The 22,229-nt window shown below is 32.6% G+C and overlaps 2 protein-coding genes across 2 annotated transcripts; both read left to right on the top strand.

Annotated features, from left to right (window-relative positions):
- The first annotated feature begins 8,928 nt into the window (after positions 1–8,928).
- On the top strand, positions 8,929–12,412 carry LOC123225727 (quinone oxidoreductase-like). The gene is made up of 5 exons (XM_044649845.1): positions 8,929–9,161; positions 9,447–9,588; positions 10,108–10,334; positions 10,895–11,152; positions 11,668–12,412. The coding sequence occupies exons 1-5, from the start codon at positions 8,934–8,936 to the stop codon at positions 11,971–11,973; spliced, it is 1,161 nt and encodes a 386-aa protein (XP_044505780.1). The 5' UTR covers positions 8,929–8,933; the 3' UTR covers positions 11,974–12,412.
- Positions 12,413–17,306: 4,894 nt separating this feature from the next.
- On the top strand, positions 17,307–22,008 carry LOC123225728 (2-haloacrylate reductase-like). The gene is made up of 5 exons (XM_044649846.1): positions 17,307–17,614; positions 17,811–17,952; positions 18,725–18,951; positions 20,486–20,741; positions 21,236–22,008. The coding sequence occupies exons 1-5, from the start codon at positions 17,573–17,575 to the stop codon at positions 21,394–21,396; spliced, it is 828 nt and encodes a 275-aa protein (XP_044505781.1). The 5' UTR covers positions 17,307–17,572; the 3' UTR covers positions 21,397–22,008.
- Positions 22,009–22,229: the final 221 nt, after the last annotated feature.

The following is a 22,229-nucleotide window of genomic DNA, read 5'->3' as shown; positions in this document are numbered from 1 at the left end:
TGTTTTTTGATCAAACCCATGGATTTAGCTAGATTCTAGTTTTGGCCCAAAAAAAAAACCTGAAGAAAAAAGGGTTGGTAGAAATAGGAGTATTGACCAAAATTGACTGATAAGCTCTATTTAGTTCAAATTTGATAATATTATAATGGGTTAGTTGATTGAATTTAGTGGAAACATTGAGTTTTTCACTTATTATTATATAATTGAGTTATTTTAAATTAAAGATAAAATAACATTAATTATATAATAACACGTATAAATATATACCGATTTACGTATTTAAAGTAGATACGTATAATATTTTTTATTATTTAAATATAATTAGCAAATTGTCAATGGTTTTGATAACTCCACTGAATTCATTTTACTCCATTTTCGTTTATTAATAAGCCATTACTTCTGAATTTTCTATATATCTATATATATAAAACTCAAGAATAATAAAATAAAAAAGCAATGGTGTGTGTATATATATATATATATATATATATATATATATATATATATATATATATATATATATATATATATATATATATATATATATATATATATATATATATATATATATATGGGATGAGTGTTTAGGAAGGTCACATGTTTCCCTTGGGTTTGAAAAATTCCTAATTACCTCTATTAAATTTAAAAAATCGGTAATTTAATATATTAAAAATATTAATATAATTCTTAAAATTTTATTTATTTATATACATGTATGTATGTATGTATGTATGTAAGAGTGCACTCTGACGATGGCCATATGTTTGCTTTTGGATTGATTTATCTGGAAATGCAAGCAGTGACATCATGGTGAGTTGAATATTCATAATATATTTAATTAGCAAAGGAGATGCATAAATGGTTCAATTCTAATAAGTGATGATTCCATTCCATCCAAGGGCAGCTATTGAAGCAAACTAGTTGTTTGAATTGCATTGAAATACTACAGTAGGTAGCATCAAACACTTTTTTAAGCCGATAAGGGGTTTGTGACTTTAGTTGGTCGACGTCACATTCAAAGCCTTTGTACAAATTCTACATGCCTCCTTATAGGTAGAAATAGTGTTTGTTGCCTCTTTATCCACTAGTTTCGAGTAATTTCTTCGTCTTCAATCTTGATAATGATATAATGGCCAAATTCAACAAATAAATAATTTTAAAATTTGTAACAATCATCAAAATTGTTTAGTCTTTAAAAAATATATACTTTAATAGTCTTTCAAATGTCAAAACTTACATCTCTTCTTTCTTTTCGAAGTGTTAAATAAGTTAATAAATAAACGAAGATTAAACAACTATTTTCCATGTAAGGTTTAATGTAAAAACAAATATATATTTACGGGATCTCAAAAATTCAAACACTTTATCATTTATGGGCTAACTTATATTATAACTTTTTGTTAAAGGTAAGAGTAAAATTATCATTTTATCATTAAACTCTAAAACCATAAACATTTATATCATTTTTTTTTTTAGGTTGAAAAACTAACAATTTTTCTCCAGAATTAAGTTTTAAAAAATTCACTTTTTCCTCTAGAATTTTTTTCTTCCTTCTCCGATAATCGGATGCCATTTCCGCCATTAGCCAGCCTTCTTACTATCTTTTCCTCCTACTGTCGATCTTCCCACCAGAGTGATTTCATTGGAAGAAGTCAATTTGTCGTCTTCGTCTCTTCAATTAGATGAAGACGAATTATCTTCATTCGACTAACTAATCGATATTAGATGAATCTTTTGATGTTAATCTGTTCTGATCTGGATTGTTCCCTAACTATGAACGTGACGAAGATGTTGGGAAGGAACGCATTTGTTGACTGACAAATCTGGATGATTCGTCACGTTTGTGGTTTGAGAATAGTGGTTGTGTCATCGTCCAAGATGCGGGAGGGAGTGCCAACAGATGAGAGGTTGGACAAAGAACGTTGTTGGAGAAGAAAGGGAAGGAATGAAACGCTAAGAGGGAAAATATAACTTTTTAAATTTTTGAGTGAAGGAAATTATTAGTTTTTAAAATTATAAGGGGAGAATGAGATAAAATTTTAGTTTTTTTAAAATTATTGGTTAAATGGTGATTTTACCTTTATAGTTAACAACAAGTTTTAACCAAAATTACTTGACAAGTGGGTGTTTGTGTTTCTAAAACCCGTGAATGTGTATTTTCCTTGCATTAAATCTTGGGTGGGAAATAGTCCTTTGGCGATAAACAAATTCATAAAAAAAAAGGCCTCTTTAGATCATAAAATCTTCTAATGTATTTATATAAATCATATGAGAAAGAGGAAAAATATTGCATATGGTTGTTTGACGTGCTGAGATGATTTCCCTCTTCTCTTTTGAATTGTTATATAAGTCTATAAATAAACAAATCCATAAAAAGCGCCCCTCAAAATCATAAAATCTTTTAGGGGGCGTTTGGTTAAAATTTTTTAAGATTATCTTAGTAATATATCTTTTATTCCCTTGTTTGATTTGTCAGTAATAAAATATTACAGTAATCTTCTATTACAAATACTGACGTGACAGGTAATATAAGTAGTAATCTGATTACCACCTTCACCTTAGGTATTTAAAGATTACTGAAGTAATCTTGAGTTTATTATAATTATATTATTATTTATTAATTTTTTGAGATAAAAATAAATTTATTTTTAATTAATATGACAAATAATATAAAAAATATTTAAAAATAATTATATTCAAGGGCATTTAAGTAAAATGATTTACTAGTAATATTTTATTACATTTAACCAAACACAATAATTATTTATACATACCAAATTTTATTAAACATAGTAATCATTTATACCTAGTAATCTTCTAAGTAATCTATATTTAAGGTAATTTTTCTATTTTAATAATAAAACATTACCCAAACCAAACGCTCCCTTACTGATTTTATACAAATCAAATGAGAATAGGAGAATCAAATCAACACATCAAAAAACAATACGCATTTATGATATACATGATTAACTACATGATTGAAACCCTGTATATGTGACATGCTTTTAATTCTTAAACATGTGATTGAAATCCAATATATGTGACATGTGGGAGACTTTATTGAAATTCTAGAATGTGCAATGCATGGGGGTTTCTTTTGTATTCCACCATGTGAGGGCCATATTAAAATTTTACACGTAGGGGTTATTAATATTATATTATGTGCAATGCATGAGTTTTTTAACCATTTGGAGGTATTATTGAAATGTTATCATGTGGGGCGTGTGAGAGGTTTGTTAATGTTATACTACATATGATGTGGGTTTTCCTATAGATATTTTACCATGTGGGGGTCTAATTAAAATTTTATTATGTAGGCATGTGTGGGAATTTATTGACATTATACTATGTGTAATGTGTCGAGGTCATATCAAAATTTTACATTATGTATTGCATAAGAGAGGGGGGCATCTTACGAGGAGTAGCTATAGAGGATGTTTGCAACTAATGTGAGTTCAAGTTTGCACATCAATGGGGCGTGATTTATCTTCAAATATTGGATGCATTCTCTACATGATGAACTTGATGTGAGTTATATGCACATCTTATTTGACATGAGTTTTCTACACGTTAGGTAAGAGCTTGGGCTCTCATAGTGGTTGTTGGGATGGCAAATAGACACTAGAGCAAGGTTTTTATAATATTAGTTAGGTTATTGATTGATGCATACAACTGTCTCTCAACTTGTGATGTATCAACTAATTTGCAATTGCATGTTGACTTTCAATTACCAAGAGAGGTTGCTCATGTGGGTGAGAAATTTGATAATCGATAGCAATTGTTTCCTAATGGGCAACAACCACATTAGGGTAGTTAGCTATTGTGATTTGCTCATGCTGGGTGGGTGGAACCATTCCTTGGAAGCAATATTAGTATGAGCTATGAGAAAATCTTTTGTCAAAGAATGTTTGAAGTAAACTTCATTGAAATACTAAAGAAAGGTCTTCTTTCTAAGGCCAAAAACTATTGATGCGGGAAATTACACTAATATAATTTTGTAATTATCTTGAGATATTACGTGAGAGATGTAATAAGAATTCTACAAAGACTATTCTTGTGGTTAGCAAAAGAAATATAATAACAAAAAAAGAAAAAATAATTTTTTTAAGTAATTCAATTATTTAAGTAAAAACTACGTTTGTTGTGGTGTATTTTTTTAAAAGTAATTTTATAAAGTTTCACAAATGTAATAGAAAATTAAACCTAAATTTTCTACCTGAAAGTTCTAATGCTCAATTAGTATATTAACTGTAATATTATTTACTCTTTTTTATAATATGTTCAAGGGACAATTAGAAATAGTGATAAAGAGTCTTCTCAAGAAAATGTGGGAAATGTTTTGTGTGTGTATGTGTTTAAGGGGATGCTAGTGAGATAGAAAGAAATCTCATAGAGCAAGCTTAATAGTTTTCCAACATAAAAGAGCTTCCAAAATATCTCTTTCCATATGCATTTTCTTCCGTTTAGATGCTTGGAGTGAAAGGATGCTAGCGTCACCTATCGGCATATGGTTCTTCAAGATTTCACTAGCAAATCACTTCCATTTAATGTTTCGCAGAAATAATACCTCTATTTTTCATTGAATATGGCATAGTTAGTTTGGTTAACAAGATGATGATTATACCCAATTATATATTTTGATAATTTAAACATCTTGTTTGTAGACGAACACGTGATCATGATTGATTAGCATACACATTCTCTTATATGAAGAGCTTATGCTTGTACTAAATGGATACACTTATCTAGACAATGCAATTATCTACTCACTCGTAATGCAAGTTGTCTATGCATTTGCATTGAGACATTAAGTCATTAATCTTTTAAGCGTATGTAGACTTGGCCACATGGCCGGTTTGGCCCGTGAACCAGACCGAAACCAGCCCGGATAAAATCGGAACCAGAACCGGCAGACCCGGAACCGGACTGAACCGGAACCGAAACCATGGTTCTACGGTTCGGTTTCGGTTCACATAAATTGGAACCGTGAAACCGTCGGTTCACGCCGGTTTATGAACCGACGGTTTACTGTGCTGAACCGAAAAAAATTTGAATTTTTTTTGAATTTTATTTAAAAAGCCAACGGTTCCCTGCGCAAGGAACCGTTGGCTTTGAAAGAAAAATTGCAGGGGACCTCCCCTGCAATTTTTAGAATTTCAATTCAGCCCCCCTATTTTTAATTTTTTTCAAAAAAGTTTTTTGCTATATATACCCCTGCAAATTTTACTCTCTCAAATCTCAATCTCTCTACTCTCTCACTCAATCCTTCAAACTCTCATTCTCATTCTTTAAACTCTTAATATTCTCTCAATCTTTCAATTCAATTAAATTTTCTTAAATTTAATTAAATTCTTTCTTAATTTTTTATTAATTTCAATTTCAATTTTTTTTATACAATTCATAATTAATTATAGAATTTATTTCTATAATTAATTTTATTTATTATCTTTTATAATTAATCATATAATTTATTTATATAATTAATTTTATTTATTATCAAAAAATGACAAGTAGTGGAAATTCTTCCGGTAATAGAAGATTTGGTCAATATTCACATATATCAAATGTGAATGAAAATCAATTTATAGATGATTTTCATTCACAAGAAAGTGAAAACCAATATGAAGAGGTGGAACAACAACAACAACATCAACAACAGATGGAGATGGAACAACAATCTCAAAAAATTCCTACATCCGATATTTTCAAAATTCATTTCAAGAAAATACAAAAGGAAGATGGTAATTTTGATGTTGCTTGCAATTATTGTATGCAAATTTACAAATTCAAACAAGGAGGTAGATACGGGACATTCAAAAGGCATTTGGAGTCAAAGCATCCGAAAAAAATGGGGCAAAGTCGAGGCCAAACACAAATAACCGGGTATGGTTCTACACACAAATTTTTATTTATGTATAGTGATAATAAAAGTAAAGAAGAATTTGCAAAAATGGTAGCAATAGATTATTTAGCATTTAGTTTTGGCGAAAATTTAGGTTTTAATAATTATTGTGAAACTGCATTAAATCCTGCACATAAAACTATTCCAAGAAATACATTAAAAAGAACATTATTTAGTTTATATAAAAAACAAAAAAAAAAGTTAATTCAATTTTTTACAAATTTTAGTGGACGTGTATCTCTATGTAGTGATATTTGGAGTGACCACTGGCAAGTTCACTCTTATATGGGTATAACTTGTCATTGGATAGATGACGATTTTCTATTACAAAAAAGAATTTTATCATTTAAGGTGTTTGATGAACGATATACTGCTGATAATATTTATAGAATAATTAAAGGAATATTAGAAGAATATAAATTACTTTATAAAATTTTTTCAATTTCATTTGATAATGCACGTTCAAATACTGCCTCAATAAATGATTTAATTGATATTTATAAACCTAATTTAGGTGGTAGATTTTTTCATATTAGATGTGCATGTCATGTATTAAATTTATGTGCACAAGATGGTTTACATTGTCTTAATAATTTTATTAGTCCAATAAAAATAGCAATTTCATATTTATGGACACATCCCCAAACTATGAAAGAATGGGGTAAATTTTGTAAACAACATAATAAAAGACCAAAAAGATTTCCTAAAGACGTGTCGACTCGTTGGAATTCAACATATGAATTACTCAACGAGTCATTTGATTATAAGGATTTATTATGCTCATTTATTTCACAAAATATGCTACAAATTATATTATATCCCCAACATTGGGATATTTGTAAAAAAATTTTAAATATATTAAAAAATTTTAATAATGCAACATATACTTTAAGTGGGGTTTATTATCCCACTTCTCATTTGTTTTTAAATGAAACTATTAATATTATTGGAGCTTTACAAGAAGCCGAACAAGATATTATTCTACAAGAAGCTGTTTTTTTAATGAAAACAAAATGGTTAAATTACTATAAAATAATTCCAGAACTTTTTCTCATTGCATTTTTTTTTATCCTCGATTTAAATTAGATGGTGTCACAGATTATTTGACATTATATTATGAATGTTTTCAATTAGATGAAGTTAATATTCCATTAACTATAACTAATATTATGAATTTAATTAAAGAAATTTATGCTGAATATGCATTAATTTATGGTGGTTCTTCTTCCTCTCTACCACATATTGCCCCATCATCAACTCAAAATATGAGTTATGGTAATCGTATTATGATGCAAAGGGGCAAAAGACCAAGAGGAACATTAGACTCCACCTCGGAGCTTGATATTTATTTAACTACTATTTTTGAGTTTGGTGACAGCAATATAGGTAAAGACTTTCCAGTTTTAGAATAGTGGAGTCGACACGAATCAACTTTTCCAATATTAGCAGCTATTGCTAAATAAGTTCTAGCAACACCAGTATCAACTGTTGCAGTAGAACAAGCTTTTAGTCAAGGGGGTAATATATTGGATGAGAGACGATCAAGTTTGGCTCCCAAATCTATTGAAGCTCAAGTATGCATGGACGATTGGACAAGAGCCGAATTACGCCAACAAGAAATGAAAGTGGACTTCAATGAAGAATCGTTTGATTTAACTACGGATAGTTCGATGACAACGGGAAATAATACTCAAGATAGTGGAGGTGAATGATAAGGTAAGGGGATACTACCAGCTATTAGATATGCAAAGGTAGAAGAACTACGTAGGTTTTGATTCTTCTAAACCCCAAGAAGATACGTAGGAAGCTTAATTGAAAAATTAAGTCCAAGTCTTTCTTTTAATTTTCAATTATTGTAATTAATAATTTAAAAATTAAATCAAGATCATGTATTACAATTGATGGTTCAATATCGGTTTCGAACCGAAACCGTCGGTTCCAAACCAAGGCCATGAACCGGAACAGGCGGTTCCGAATCGTGGACGAACTGTCCTGTTACGGTTTCGGTTCAGGGTCTTTATATTTTCGAACCGTGAACCGACGGTTCATGAATCGTGGCCAGGTCTAAGCGTATGTAAAAAATCTATCACCTAGCAATTGAGAATAGACACTGCCCAAAATACAATTATTAATGAGCAAATTCCTCCCACATAACAAAATTGAAGACTCCTAGAATCTCAACCCATTATTCACCTAAAATAATAAATAAATTGAAAACACAACAAAATAATAATGATTTTTTGACCGAAAATAAATGAAACGGTAATTAGAGGAGTCTAAGCCTCCCATTTTTTGCCTCTCTCTTTAGATCTCATCGCTCTAATACAATTTTGTTAGGATCTCAACCCATTATTCATCTAATATAGTAAATAAACTCAAAATACAACAAAATAACAATAATTTTATTAATGCAAGGGGGTTACAATTAGATAAACGGATAATTTGAATCATCTCATTTTCGATCATTCAAAGTATTGAAGAGCTACCACAATTAGTTTTAATGTTGCAATTATCCTAAAGTTGCACGATCATTTAATACTTAAAAGATGTTTAGTTTGAATAATATTTTATTAAAGATTATTTATGTTTAATAAAATTTAATAAAAATTAATAAGTATAAATAATTATTATATTTAATTAAAAGATAATATAAAATATTATTTTATTAAAATGTCATTAAATATAATTATTTTAAAATATAATTCATATTACTTATTATATTAATTTAAAATAAGGATAATTTAGTTTTAAAAAAATTAATAAATAAAAATAAAATTATAATAAAATAAAAATAAAAATAGTAATTAAATTACTATATATATTACCTAGCTCATCACTCATACTAATATATTGCTATTATTAAGTTTCTTCGTCCTAATAGGAAAATATGCAAAAAAATTAGTGGTCTCTTTCAACATAACATAACATACACACTATTGACCTTCAACTTCCCTGTATTCCATCCACGTACAAAAATCAAGCCTTTTCAATCTTATTTTAATTGTCCATAAGTGAAATTATGATGGGAATGTTAACATCACCTAGACTATCTACTGCTCTCCACCTGTTCAATCAAAAATCAAGCCTTATCTTTCCACACAGCTCTTCCTCTTGCAATTTCACCTCCCCCATCAAACACTCTCAACTTCTCTTCCCGCTTAGACATACTAAAGTAAAAGCACTTGCCACGGATTCTGCATCACCAATAACAAATATGGTCAAAGCCATTAGGGTTTATGAACATGGTGGGCCTGAGGTTTGTCGTTTGTTCTTTATTTCCTGATCAATTTGTGGAACCCAGTTCAAAATTTCTTTTCGGGATGCCAATTTGTTGTTAATTATAATATTATACTGCCTTTTAATTCGAAGTTCTTATAAATTTACCTTGTATGTCATCTGGGTTATGTATAAGTTTGCTGTTTTATTCTTAGAAATGAATCTTTAATATCTGGGCTGCAAGAGTTCTTATTTACCTTTCTAAACGGAGAATTTTTATTTTTTTTTGGGTATAACATATTATTTATTGTTGGGCATCGTGCAGGTTCTGAAGTGGGAAGATGTGGAAATAAGGGAGCCTGGTGAAGGCGAGATACGCGTGAAAAACAAAGCAATTGGCCTTAATTTCATCGATGTTTACTTCCGGAAAGGCATTTATAAGCCTGCTACAATGCCCTTCACCCCAGGTGTGCCTCTGTTCGTTTGTATCTCGTTTTTTTTTTTTTTCCCAGAAACATTAACTCCTAGCTTTTTTTAAAACAAAAAGTTCGAATTAGATGCATTATGGAAGTTACTGAGTATAAATATCCCTTGTTATTTTCTTCTCCGTGGACTGTAACTGATGTGGAAGCTGGTGCAAGATGCTATGTGATTAATAATTGCTACAAAATTATGAATAAATATGTGATCTCTCAGTTTTTTTTTTTTTTTTTGACACTTTGTTAAAGTGTCATCTTTATCATGTGATATTTGTCTAAGCTACTGCCACGTTCAGTTGGCATCATGTTCTTCAAGCAAGTAGCAAGCGAGCTCCTTTGGTATTGGAAGTTAGTTTCTATATTTGATTTAAGTTAATGTAGGTCTCTGTTTCTTCAATGAGGTTACATTCAATATACTTGCTTGGGAAGCCAGGGTGCTAGGACAGTTGTGCATCGCGGATAATTCTTCTGCGGGGCTATTAAATGATTTATGTTTCTCTATTATAGGTATGGAGGCTGTTGGAGAGGTAATTGCTGTGGGCCCTGGACTTACTGACAGGGAAGTTGGAGATATTGTGGCTTATGCTGGCAATCCAATGGGTTCATATTCTGAAGAGCAGATCCTTCCTGCAAACAAAGTGGTTCCTGTTCCTTCTTCTATCTCACCGGTTATTGCTGCTTCTGTTATACTTAAGGGTATGACAGCTCAATTTCTACTTCGTCGTTGCTTCAAGGTAGGTAGCATCTGCATCTTGGAGCATTTTCTCTTCCAAGTTCCATTATCAGGGTATGAAACGTTTCTGGACATCATATATAATATGAAAAATCACGTTCATAGTTATTTTTCATGAACTCCTTATTGAATCAAGTGGTTTAATGTTTGGACATATTATCAATGTGTGCAGAATGAGCCACATACAGTATGTTTATTGATAAAAAATTAAAATAAAAAAGAGAGCTATAAAATGATTTTCTTGAGGAAATAAATTAATTTATTAATTTTATATTGGGAAAAACGTTAGTTCTGACTAAGCCATCCTTGAATTGGACATTTTTATGGCTAGCAGATAAAAAGATTTGCATCTGGGCATTCTCCTAATCTGAAATACTGTTATAATAAAATGGCTTGATCTTGAATGTGCTATTTATCTTCATAATTTCATTATGTTAGTAATTTTAATAATGATGCTGTATGATTTTTGTAGTATCATGATGAACTGGACGGATAGATTGATCCTTCTTTCCATACTCCATTAGCAAAAGGGATTTGATTTTTTTTCATATATATAAACAGGTTGAGCGTGGACACACAATTCTAGTTCATGCTGCAGCTGGTGGGGTTGGATCTCTGTTATGCCAATGGGCAAATGCTCTGGGTGCAACTGTTATTGGCACTGTCTCGACAAAAGAGAAGGCAACTCAAGCAAAGGATGATGGATGTCACCATGTTATAATCTACAAAGAGGAGGATTTTGTTGCCCGTGTTAATGAGATAACATCAGGCAATGGGGTTGATGTTGTCTATGATTCTGTAGGAAAAGACACCTTTCAGGTAATGTTACTTTATTCTCGTCCAGATGTTCCAATAAACGGAAAGTTTAAGTTATTGTTTAGAATAGGGTTTACCACAGAAGCAGTGAATTGACATTTCCTGTAAAAGTGGATACACTCAAATGATGCTCATGTTTTTCATTGTGCTTTTCATGTCAACTTATATTAGTGGCTAAGGGCTCATCTGTATATTAAGGTAGCTGATTTGGAATTTAAACAGCTGAAAGTTTAGTGTATTCACTCGAAGATAAATCGTGGGATCTTTTCTGGTTGTCCCATAAGATTATGGAACACATTTGTTATATCATTGAAAGCTATTTTGATCCACATGCTAGAACTAACTAAATGTCTAGTAGAACTTAAAATCGATAATGAAGCTGGTTTCGTAAATTTTTGATAGAAGGCAATGAAGAGTTTTGATTGACATAAAAGTTTTTGAGTTTAATAGGTCTGCTACTTTGCACTCTTACATTTGTTGGGATTCAGTTCATAATGACCAAGTTTTACCATATTCAGGGATCACTGGCATGCTTAAAGACCCGGGGTTACATGGTTAATTTTGGGCAGTCTTCTGGTATGCCAGATCCACTCCCCTTATCAGCACTGGCACCAAAATCTCTGTTCTTGACAAGGCCTTCTCTCATGCAATATACGACAACTCGGGATGAGCTGCTGGAAACTGCTGGGGAGGTATTTGCCAATGTTGCCTCTGGTGTCTTGTCAGTTCGTGTGAATCATACATACCAGTTGGCACAAGCAGCGCAGGCACATGAAGACCTGGAGAGCCGAAAAACATCTGGATCAGTTGTGCTGATACCATAAGGGGAAGCAGTTTGTTTCATATTCACAATATAGATAGAGGTTGTTTAATCAAGTGTCATGTGTGGCTTGCTATGTATCCAGAGATACATGTCCAGTTACTATCTATGTTCTCAAGAGAAGTTGTGTTCGTGGTATTTATAAACATGCCGGAGTCTGGATATTTGACTGGCTTTTGTGCTTGTAATTATTCTGTTTTTGGTACTTGTATGGAGTAGGGGTGTAAATGAACTGCCTGTGAGTTCTGGATATTTGACTGGCTTTTGGGCTTGTAATTATTCTGTTTTTGGTACTGGTATGGAGTAGGGGTGTAAATGAACTGCCTGTGAGCTGCTCAGTTTCTGAGTTGAGTTCAAGTTTGTGTTGGTTGGCTCGGTGAGCTTGTGAGTTCATGGTTTGACTCATGTAAAATATTAATAAATATTTAAAAGTTTTAAATTTATATTTATATTTATATATTTAAAATCTTATTTAATGTGAGAGTAATTAATGAATATATAAGGAGTAAATTAATTTTTTTAAAGCAAGTCATTTCTGCTCAAGCTTGGTAAAAAATTTTCCAGTTCAGTGAGCTTGAACTTAAGTTTTGTCTTAATGTTGAGCTTGAGATAATCATTACTTGAGTTGCGGAAAAGGACTATTTTTCACCCATTTTTTACCCCATTCTCAAATCTATATCTACGGCAAATTAAAAACCATTTTTCTTACCCATAACCAAACTGTCGTCTATTTTTTTAGTTAGGGATAGGGGTAAAATCGCTATTTTAATTATAAACCTTAAAACTTTAAAATTTCACCATTTCCCCTTTCCAAGTTTTAAAAACTAACACCTCAATCCATCCTCAAAGTTTGAAAAGTTTAGATTTTACCTCTAGGGTTTGCGTCCTTCTCCGGCCACCACCAACGACTGACGCATTCCACCGATCTCTCATCTCCGACTAAAAAGGACAAAAAAAGATGACCTTTCGTCCTCCAGATCTGGACGACGAAGCGTCATCCAGATCTGGAAGAACAGACGAAGGACTTCGTCGTCGCGTCTGGACGACACAACGAGCGACGAAGGATGATGAAGTGTCATCCTTCGTCGTCTGGGTGGATCTCTTCGTCGCACAGTGGTGCAACGAAGAGATCTCTGTCTCTTCGTCGTACCGTGCGATGAGGAGATGAAGATCTCTTCGTCGCACCAAGAGAAAGAGGAGGTCGGTGACAACGTTGAAAGATAAAGTTGAAGAACGAGGGTGAAATGTTATTTTTGAAAGTTATGAGGGGCGGCTGCGTTTTGAAAAATATGAAAACCCTAGGTTTGAGGGTAAAAATATTACTTTTCAAAGTTTAAAAACTTTAAGTAAATGCAAAATGTTAGTTTTTAAAACCTATGGGGGGTGAAAAATAATAAACTTTATAACTTTTTAATATAAACAATAAAATGACTATTTTATCCCTCTCTTTAATAGAAAAATGGAAGGCAGTTTGGTCATGGGTGGGAAAAATGGTTTTTGATCTGCCGTGGGTATAAGTTTGAGAATGGGGTAAAAAATGGGTGGGAAATAGTCCTTTCCCCCTTGAGTTAACTAACTTGGCAAATTAATAATCTACAAACTTAAAAACTTTATAATATATATATACATATTTTTAATACTCAATTTGATAATTAATGCTTTTTGTAGGTAATTTTATAGCTACAAGGAGCATTAGTTACTAAACTCGGTAAATTAATATTTCTTACTAACTTATTTATACAAATTAATGTAATAAGATGTGATTGAATAATTTTGAAGTGAGAGAAAAAAATGAACAATCACATCATTCAATCTATACAGTGTTTGATTGTATAAATAAGTTAATAAAAATGTTTGTAAATATAGTATTATTCATAATTGAAATATGCTTTTTAAGGTTTAGCTAGTTCAATAAATGTAGCTACTATGGTATCGATGAACTCCTCATGAAGTTCCTCCTATAACAAATTCTTCAGCCACTTCTTTAAGATCATACATAGAGAAACCCCACTCTTTCGCCCTTGATGAAAATTGATTCGATTCAATTAAAAGAACAACCCCTATTTAAGCCCAGATGTGAAATCTTTATTGAATACAAACCTTGTCCAGGCTCAATCGAGAGTCAAAATTTGTCCAGTTTGAAACACTTTTTTCAAGCCGAGTAATAAGACCTTGGATTTACCATGTTCAATTGATAGACCTATATTTCATGATAAGAAGAACAATTAGTGATACTATATGGTGCTGTAATCTCCAATTTGCCGACACCCTCTTCCTTCCCAGTGATGATTCCAATTAGACCCTCCTTTTTCTTTTCGGATTCTTTTGCTTTATGGAATCGATAATCTCATCTTCAGAGAAAACTAATTCACGGAAAGGCTTTGTGTTCCAGGATTCTTCCTTCAATGAAAGGTTGTGATCTTTATCTCTCTCCTTTAAATAGAAGAAACATGCAAATGAGACTAGCAAGATCATTGTACCTAACGCAAAACAAATTATGAGCATGAGGACATCTTTCGATATCTTCGATTTCTAGGAGCATTCCTTGAAGGACTTAATGGTCTGACTGCAGAGGCTTGGATTTCCAACGAAGCTGCCATTTTATGCTTCAATAAAGAGAGAGTCTGGTAAATGACTGGTTTATCTGTTATTACTCTTGGACAGTTAATTGGACCAGAAAGTTGATTTTCTGATAAATTCAGAGAGTTAAGAGTCGGTAAAGACCCCAAAACTGATGGGATTTGCCCAGAAAATAAATTCTGAGCCATGTTTAGGTCGCTTAGAGAATTACATGAGCCTAATGACTTTGAAATTGAACCAGATAAAAAGTTGTTCTGCAACTTAAGAGTGCTTCAGTGTTTAAGGTCCCCCATTGACGTCGGAAATTTGCCTGAAAAATTCAATCAATAGCAACAAAAGATGAAGCTTCCGAAATTTCCTCTGGTAATTCATCAGATAACCGATTGTTTGCAGCAAACAACTGCACGAGGGCTTTTGCCTTTCCAATATCTTGAGCGATAGGCCCTTCAATTTGATTGGACTCAAATGTTTATAATATTCAACTTTGGCAATCCCCATATTCCGGCCGGCACAGCCCCAGTTAGTAAATTTTTGCTAGCCCTGAATCGCCGTAAAGTCAAGCAATTCGCATAACTCAAAGGTATTTCACCTGTGAACTTGTTTTGTAACATGAGGAGCCCCTTCATGGTACCTTTCTTGCACATATCTGGTGGAACCGACCCTGTCAATAAATTATCTGGCACGTCAATGAAATCAAAGTCAGCCCAAGGTAGACTATGGAGATTACAGCGCTAGAGTGAATCATGAAGAACAATTGCTCATGAGGGTGAGCAATTAGTAGTTAGTAGCAACTATTTCCTTATGGGCATTAGCTACATTACTCCTGTTTCTGGCTCATCCTTGGCTAGGAGAACATTTATGGAAGCATTCCTAGCGTGAGTCATAATAAAATGCTTGCTTCAAATATATGTTTTTTAGAAGGATTGGTTATGAAATAAAAAGTTACATTTATTGTAATATATACATATTTATAGTGTTGGAAATTCCTTCTACCAAAAAAATGTGGAGAATGTATTCAGTGTGAGTTGAAGAGGATGATAGCAAGAGATCTTGTAAAGTAAACTTAATACAATAAAACTATGTGTACCCACTTTGGATATACAAATGTATACACATTTATATGTGTCATCATGTAATTGGATGATTTTGAATTAAGAATAAAATAATAACCAATTATATGATGATACATATGAGTGTGTATACATTTGTGTACCTAAAATAGGTACATATAGTATTGCTCAACTTAATAATTCCCTGATATAAATGGGCTTCCAAAAATCCCCTTCCATTTGTCTTTTATTAGGTTTATATAATTACAATCAATGTTTTTAAAACCACATTAATAATTGAATTAGTTGGCTTAGTAATTCATAGTTCGATCAGTTTAATTTATTATCAAATTATAATAAATATATTTTGCTTAAAAATTTATAAAAAATAAAATCAATCGAGATACCTATATTTATGGAGATTAGAACGTAATTTTTTTAAAGAATAATAATTATTCATTTGATTTCAATGAAACAATTAAAATAAAAAAAGTATCAATTTTATGATAAAAAAAATATAATGACGTAAATTATTGTTTATAGAAGACATTTCAATAGATATAAAATACTTTTTTTCTTTTTTATTTTATTTTTGAACTTATTTTTCCTTACAAACTTTTAAAATTTTATCCAATCTAATAAAAATAATCAAATTATTTAAAAATAATTAAAATTTAAAAAAATTCAAAAGTTAAATCAATCAAACCCTGTTTTTAACCAGGTTTAATCGAGTCAATAATAAAACTAGTTTTTTATATTAACCAAACCAAATTTGGAATAGATTTCCAATTTAACCAGTTAAACTAATCGATCTGGTCCAATTTTCAAATCATTAATTACAATGAAAGGAAGTTGACATCATCCATAAGCTTGTATAATATGTTCAAGGCCAAAGGACTTATTCACCTAAAGATTATCTATTTATAAAGTTTTCACTTATTAATTTTAAAAAATTTAAATAATTATCTATCTGTTCATTTCAACTATTATTATTACAAGTAAAATTATCATTTTAAAATTTTATTTAAAGAAAAAATAATTTATTTTTATTTTATATCTTAATTTTAAAAATTAATAATTTCTCCCTAATTTAATTTTAAAAAGTTATTGTTTCACTCCCACCAATTAGGGTTTACATATTTTAGGGTAACAACTACTCTTTCGAAATTTAAAACATTATATTTACACTCTTAAAAATTCATTTTCATTTTCTAATGATAATTCTTTTAGATGATTCACTCTGATACGTCATTAACCTCACCATTGGGAAGTCCTCTCCCTCTTCGGTGGCGTTTTAGGATGAAAACCATCAAAAATCTAACCAAAAAGGTCAAATTTGTCACACTGAACTGTGCAACAGAGCTGTGCGTCGATCATCTTTTCAAACAAATATCATACAACCATCGGAGGAAGAAGAGACATATGAAAGAGATTATTAGAGATGGTGTTAAAAGAGAGAAATCATCGAAGATGTTGTTAGAGGGATTTGTTGAAGATTGAAATATAAACCTTAGGGGAAAATATTATTTTTTTAAATTTGATGTGAAAAAAATTATTAATTTTTAAAATTAAAAAAAAATTAATTTATTTTTAATATTTTTAATAAAATTACTATTTAAAAAAAAATAAAAAATCCATTGGCCTACATGTACCGTCAAAATTATTATTTTTTTCCCAACACGGAAAAACTCTATCCGAGCCTGTCAAAGTAGCCCAGTAGATCAAGAGGACAATTAAGCCGCGGCTAAGCAGACGTACTTATCTAGGAGGCGATGTCAGCTGTCTATCAAAAATCTGTCACCTGTCACTCCGACTGCTTACTGCTACCCACTGTTTCAATAAAAAATCTAGCCTTTTCTTTCCGCACAATTCCTCCATTTTCACGTCCACCATCAAAAGCTCTCCAGTGTTCTTCCCGCTTAGGCATATTAAGTAAAAGCACTTGCCACAGATTCTGCATCACCAATAACAAATATGGTCAAAGCCATTAGGGTTCATGAACATGGCGGGCCTGAGGTTTGTAGTTTGTTCTTTATTTCCTGATCAATTTGTGGCACCCGTTTTAAAATTTCTTTTAGGGATGCCTATTGTTGTTTAATTCTTAAAGATGAAACATTAACATCTGGGCTGCAAGAGTTCTTATTTAGTTTTCTAAACGGAGATATTTTCTGGGTAACGGTGAACATATTACTTACTGTTGAGCATCGTGCAGGTTCTGAAGTGGGAAGATGTGGAAATGAGGGAGCCTGGTGAAGGCGAGATACGTGTGAAGAATAAAGCAATTGGTCTTAATTTCATCGATATTTACTTTCGGAAAGGTGTTTTTAAGCCTGCTGCAGTGCCCTTCACCCCAGGTGTGGCTCTGTTCGTTTGTTTTTCATTTTCTTTTTTTAATTTTCAACAATGACTCCTAGTTTTTTAACAATAATTGCTAATTGGATGCATTATGGAAGTTATTGAGTATGAAATAGTCCTTATAATTTTCTTCTCCTTGGACTGTAAGTGATGTGGAAGTTACTGCAAGATGCTGTGTGATTAACAATTGCTAGAAGATTATGAATAAATATATGATCTCTCATATTGTTTTATTTGATTATGACAATTTTATGAAGTGTCATTTTTATTCTGTGATTTTTGCCTAAGCTACTGCCACCTTCGGTTGGCTTTGTGTTCCTCAACCAAGTAGCAAGCGAGCTCCTTTGCTATTGGAAGTTACTTTCTATGTTTGATTTTAAGTTAATGTAGGTCTCTGTTTTTTTTTTTTTATGAGCTTAGATTAAATATACCTGCTTAGCAAGCCAGAGTTCTGGGATGGTTTTTTTTTCTTTGGATTTGGTAACGAGGAACCCCACCCAAGGCGAACTGCCTTTTTGGGGCCTAACCAATCACACCGAGCAAGATAAACCTCGAGTTTAGTGATTAACCCCATAACTACTGTATCAGGTAAATCAAAAGTTTGATCTTGATATATTACTAAAGTAGACTTGAACCCATACTGTCTTATATATGGAGTCTACTCTTTTGTCACTCAGGTACCTTTGCGGATGGGTTCTAGGATTGTTGCTCATGCAACATCGTGAATAATTCTGCTGCAGGGCTATTAAATGATTTTTGTTTCTGTTATAGGTAGGGAGGCTGTTGGAGAGGTAATTGCTGTGGGCCCTGGACTTACTGGCAGGGAAGTTGGAGATCTCGTGGCTTATGCTGGTGATCCAACAGGTTCATATTCTGAAGAGCAGATCCTTCCTGCAAACAGAGTGGTTCTTGTTCCTTCTTCTATCTCACCTGTAATTGCTGCTTCTGTCATGCTAAAGGGCATGACAGGTCAATTTCTTCTGCGCCGTTGTTTCAAGGTAGGTAGCATGTGCATCTTGGAGCTTTTGGTCTTCCAAGTTCCATTATCAGCGTATGGAATATTTCTGGACAACATATACAATATGAAAAATCACATTGCTTGTTATTTTTCAAGAATTCCTGCTTGGATCAAGTGGTTTAATGTTTGAACTTGTCAAAATTATTGTCATAAATGTGTGCAGAAGAGCCACATACAACATGTTTACATATAATATATAAAAAAAGAGAGCTATAAAATGATTTTCTGGGGGAAATTTATTGATTAATTAACTGTAAGCTAATATAATTATATTGGGAAAAATATTAGTTCAAATAAGCCTTCCTTGAATTGGACATTTTTATGGCTAGCAGATTAAAAAAATTGGAATGTGGGCATTCTCCAAATCTGAAATACTGTTCGGATAAAATGGCTTGGTCATGAATGTGCTATTTATCTTCAAAATCTCAATATGATAGTAATTTTAATAATGATGCTGCATGATTGTTGTGGTATCATGATGAACTGTAAGGATAGATTGATCCTTCTTTCCATACTCCATTAGTAAAAAGGATGTGATTTTTTTTCACATATATACACAGGTTAGACCTGGCCACGGTTCATGAACCGTCGGTTTCGGTTCGGAACCGCCGGTTCACGGTTCAAAAATATAAGGACCCTGAACCGAAACCGTAACAGGACGGTTCGTCCACGGTTCGGAACCGTCGGTTCCGGTTCATGGCCCCGGTTCGGAACCGACGGTTTCGGTTCGGAACCGACGGTTTCGGTTCGAAACCGATATTGAACCGTCAATTCTAATACATTCTATAATTTCCACTACTTGCCATTTTTTGATAATAAATAAAATTAATTATATAAATAAATTATATGATTAATTATAAAAGATAATAAAAAAATAATAAATAAAATTAATTATAGAAATAAATTCTATAATTAATTATGAATTGTATAAAAAAAATTGAAATTGAAATTAATAAAAAATTAAGAAAGAATTTAATTAAATTTAAGAAAATTTAATTGAATTGAAAGATTGAGAGAATATTAAGAGTTTAAAGAATGAGAATGAGAGTTTGAAGGATTGAGTGAGAGAGTAGAGAGATTGAGATTTGAGAGAATAGAATTTAAAGGGATATATATAGAAAAAAACTTTTTTGAAAAAAATTAGAAATAGGGGGGTGAATTGAAATGCCAAAAATTGCAGGGGACGTCCCCGCAACTTCACTGAAAATTGCAGGGGACCGTCGGTCCCCTGCAATTTTTCCTTCAAAAGGCAACGGTTCCCTGCGCAGGGAACCGTTGCCTTTTCAAATAAAATTCAAAAAAATTTCAAATTTTTTCCGATTAAGCACAGTAAACCCCCGGTTCATAAACCGGTGTGAACCGGCGGTTCCACGGTTCCAATTTATGTGAACCGGAACCGAACCGTAGAGCCACGGTTTCGGTTCCGGTTCAGTCCGGTTCCGGTTCCGGGTTTATCCGGGCCGGTTTCGGTCCGGTTCACGGGCCAAACCGGCCCGTGGCCAGGTCTAACACAGGTTGAGCGTGGACACACAATTCTTGTTCATGCTGCAGCTGGTGGGGTGGGATCTCTGTTTTGCCAATGGGCAAATGCTCTGGGTGCAACTGTTATTGGCAGTGTCTCAACTAAAGAGAAGGCGACTCAAGCCAAGGATGATGGATGTCACCATGTTATAATCTACAAGGAAGAGGATTTTGTTGCCTGTGTTAATGAGATAACATCAGGCAATGGGGTTGATGTTGTCTATGATTCTGTAGGAAAAGACATTTCAGGTAATGTGACTTTATTCTCCTTCTTATGCACAGATGGTTGAATCAATGGAAGTTCAATATATTGTTTAGAAAAGGGTGTGCCACAGAAGCAGTAACTTGACTTTTCCTATGAAAGTGGATACATTCAAATGATGCTTATGTTTTTCATTGTGCTTTTCATGTCAACTCATATTAGTGGCTAAGGGTGCATCTTTATATTAGGATAGCTGATTTGGAATTTAAACTGCTAAATGTTTAGTTTATTCACTTGAAGATAAATCGGGGATTTTTTCTAATTGTCCCATAAGATTATGGAACACATTTGTTATATTATTGAAAGCTATTTTGATCCACAAGCTAGAACTAACTAATTGTCTAGTAGAACTTAAATCTATAAAATGTTGCTAAAAGGCAATGAAGAATTTTGATTGACATAAAAGTTGTTGAGTTTAATAGGTCTGCTACTTTGTACTCTCACGTTTGTTGGGAATCAGTTCTGATCGACCAAGTTATACCATATCCAGGGATCACTGGCATGCTTAAAGCCTCGGGGGTTACATGGTTAGTTTTGGGCATTCTTCTGGACACCAGATCCAGTCCCCGTATCAGCACTGGCACCAAAATCTCTTTTCTTGACAAGTGCTTCTCTCATGCAATATACGATAACTCGGGATGAGCTACTGGAAACTGCTGGGGAGGTATTTGCCAATGTTGCCTCTGGTGTCTTGTCGGTTTGTGTAAATCATACATACCCCTTGGCACAAGCAGCACAGGCACATGAAGACCTGGAGAACCGGAAAACATCTGGATCAGTTGTGCTGATACCATGAAGCAGAGCAGTTTGTTTCATATTCACAATATAGATAGATGTTGTTTGGTCAATTGCCATGTGTGCTATGCTATGTATGCAGAGATTCATGTATGTAAGTTCACCAAGAGAAGTGTTGTTCCTGGAATAAACACAAATGCAGGAGTCTGGGTATTTGGCTGGCTTTTCTGCTTGTAGTTATTTGAATGCGCTGTGCTTTTGGTACTTGTATGGAGTGTGGTTGTAAATATAGAAGTTATTCCCTCAATGAGCTCAAGGTTTGCAAGGAAGCAGCACAGGAGGAATAGTAAAGCAATTTAGGAGAATCTGAATAAAGGGATGACAGGTTCATTCAAGTATAGTGTCCTGTAAGCAGAGTAGCTAAGCAATTTAGCATCTGGAATTTTATGCTGTGTGGATTTTATTACTTTCAATAAGGAGTCACAGCAATAGAAGATGAAGCAATTGATTTTGGTTGAATGTAATGTCACACCTATAACATTTGACATAAACTTGTTACAAAATAGAAGTTAATATGTAGAAAATGTGATATTTCATGTTAAGAAAAACAATTACTGATACTATATGGGTTAAATTTGCAAGAATACAATACATTACATTTGCATAGTTTGAAATTTGGTTCATGCAATTAAATCTTCAAGACTAAACATCTAGTAAACTCTGCCATCCTCCTTATAAAC

Source organism: Mangifera indica, chromosome 9, assembly GCF_011075055.1.
Source record: "Mangifera indica cultivar Alphonso chromosome 9, CATAS_Mindica_2.1, whole genome shotgun sequence".
Taxonomy (NCBI): Eukaryota; Viridiplantae; Streptophyta; class Magnoliopsida; order Sapindales; family Anacardiaceae; genus Mangifera; species Mangifera indica.
The sequence above is the reverse complement of the archived record's forward strand: the minus strand, read 5'-3'. Positions and strand labels throughout refer to the sequence as shown.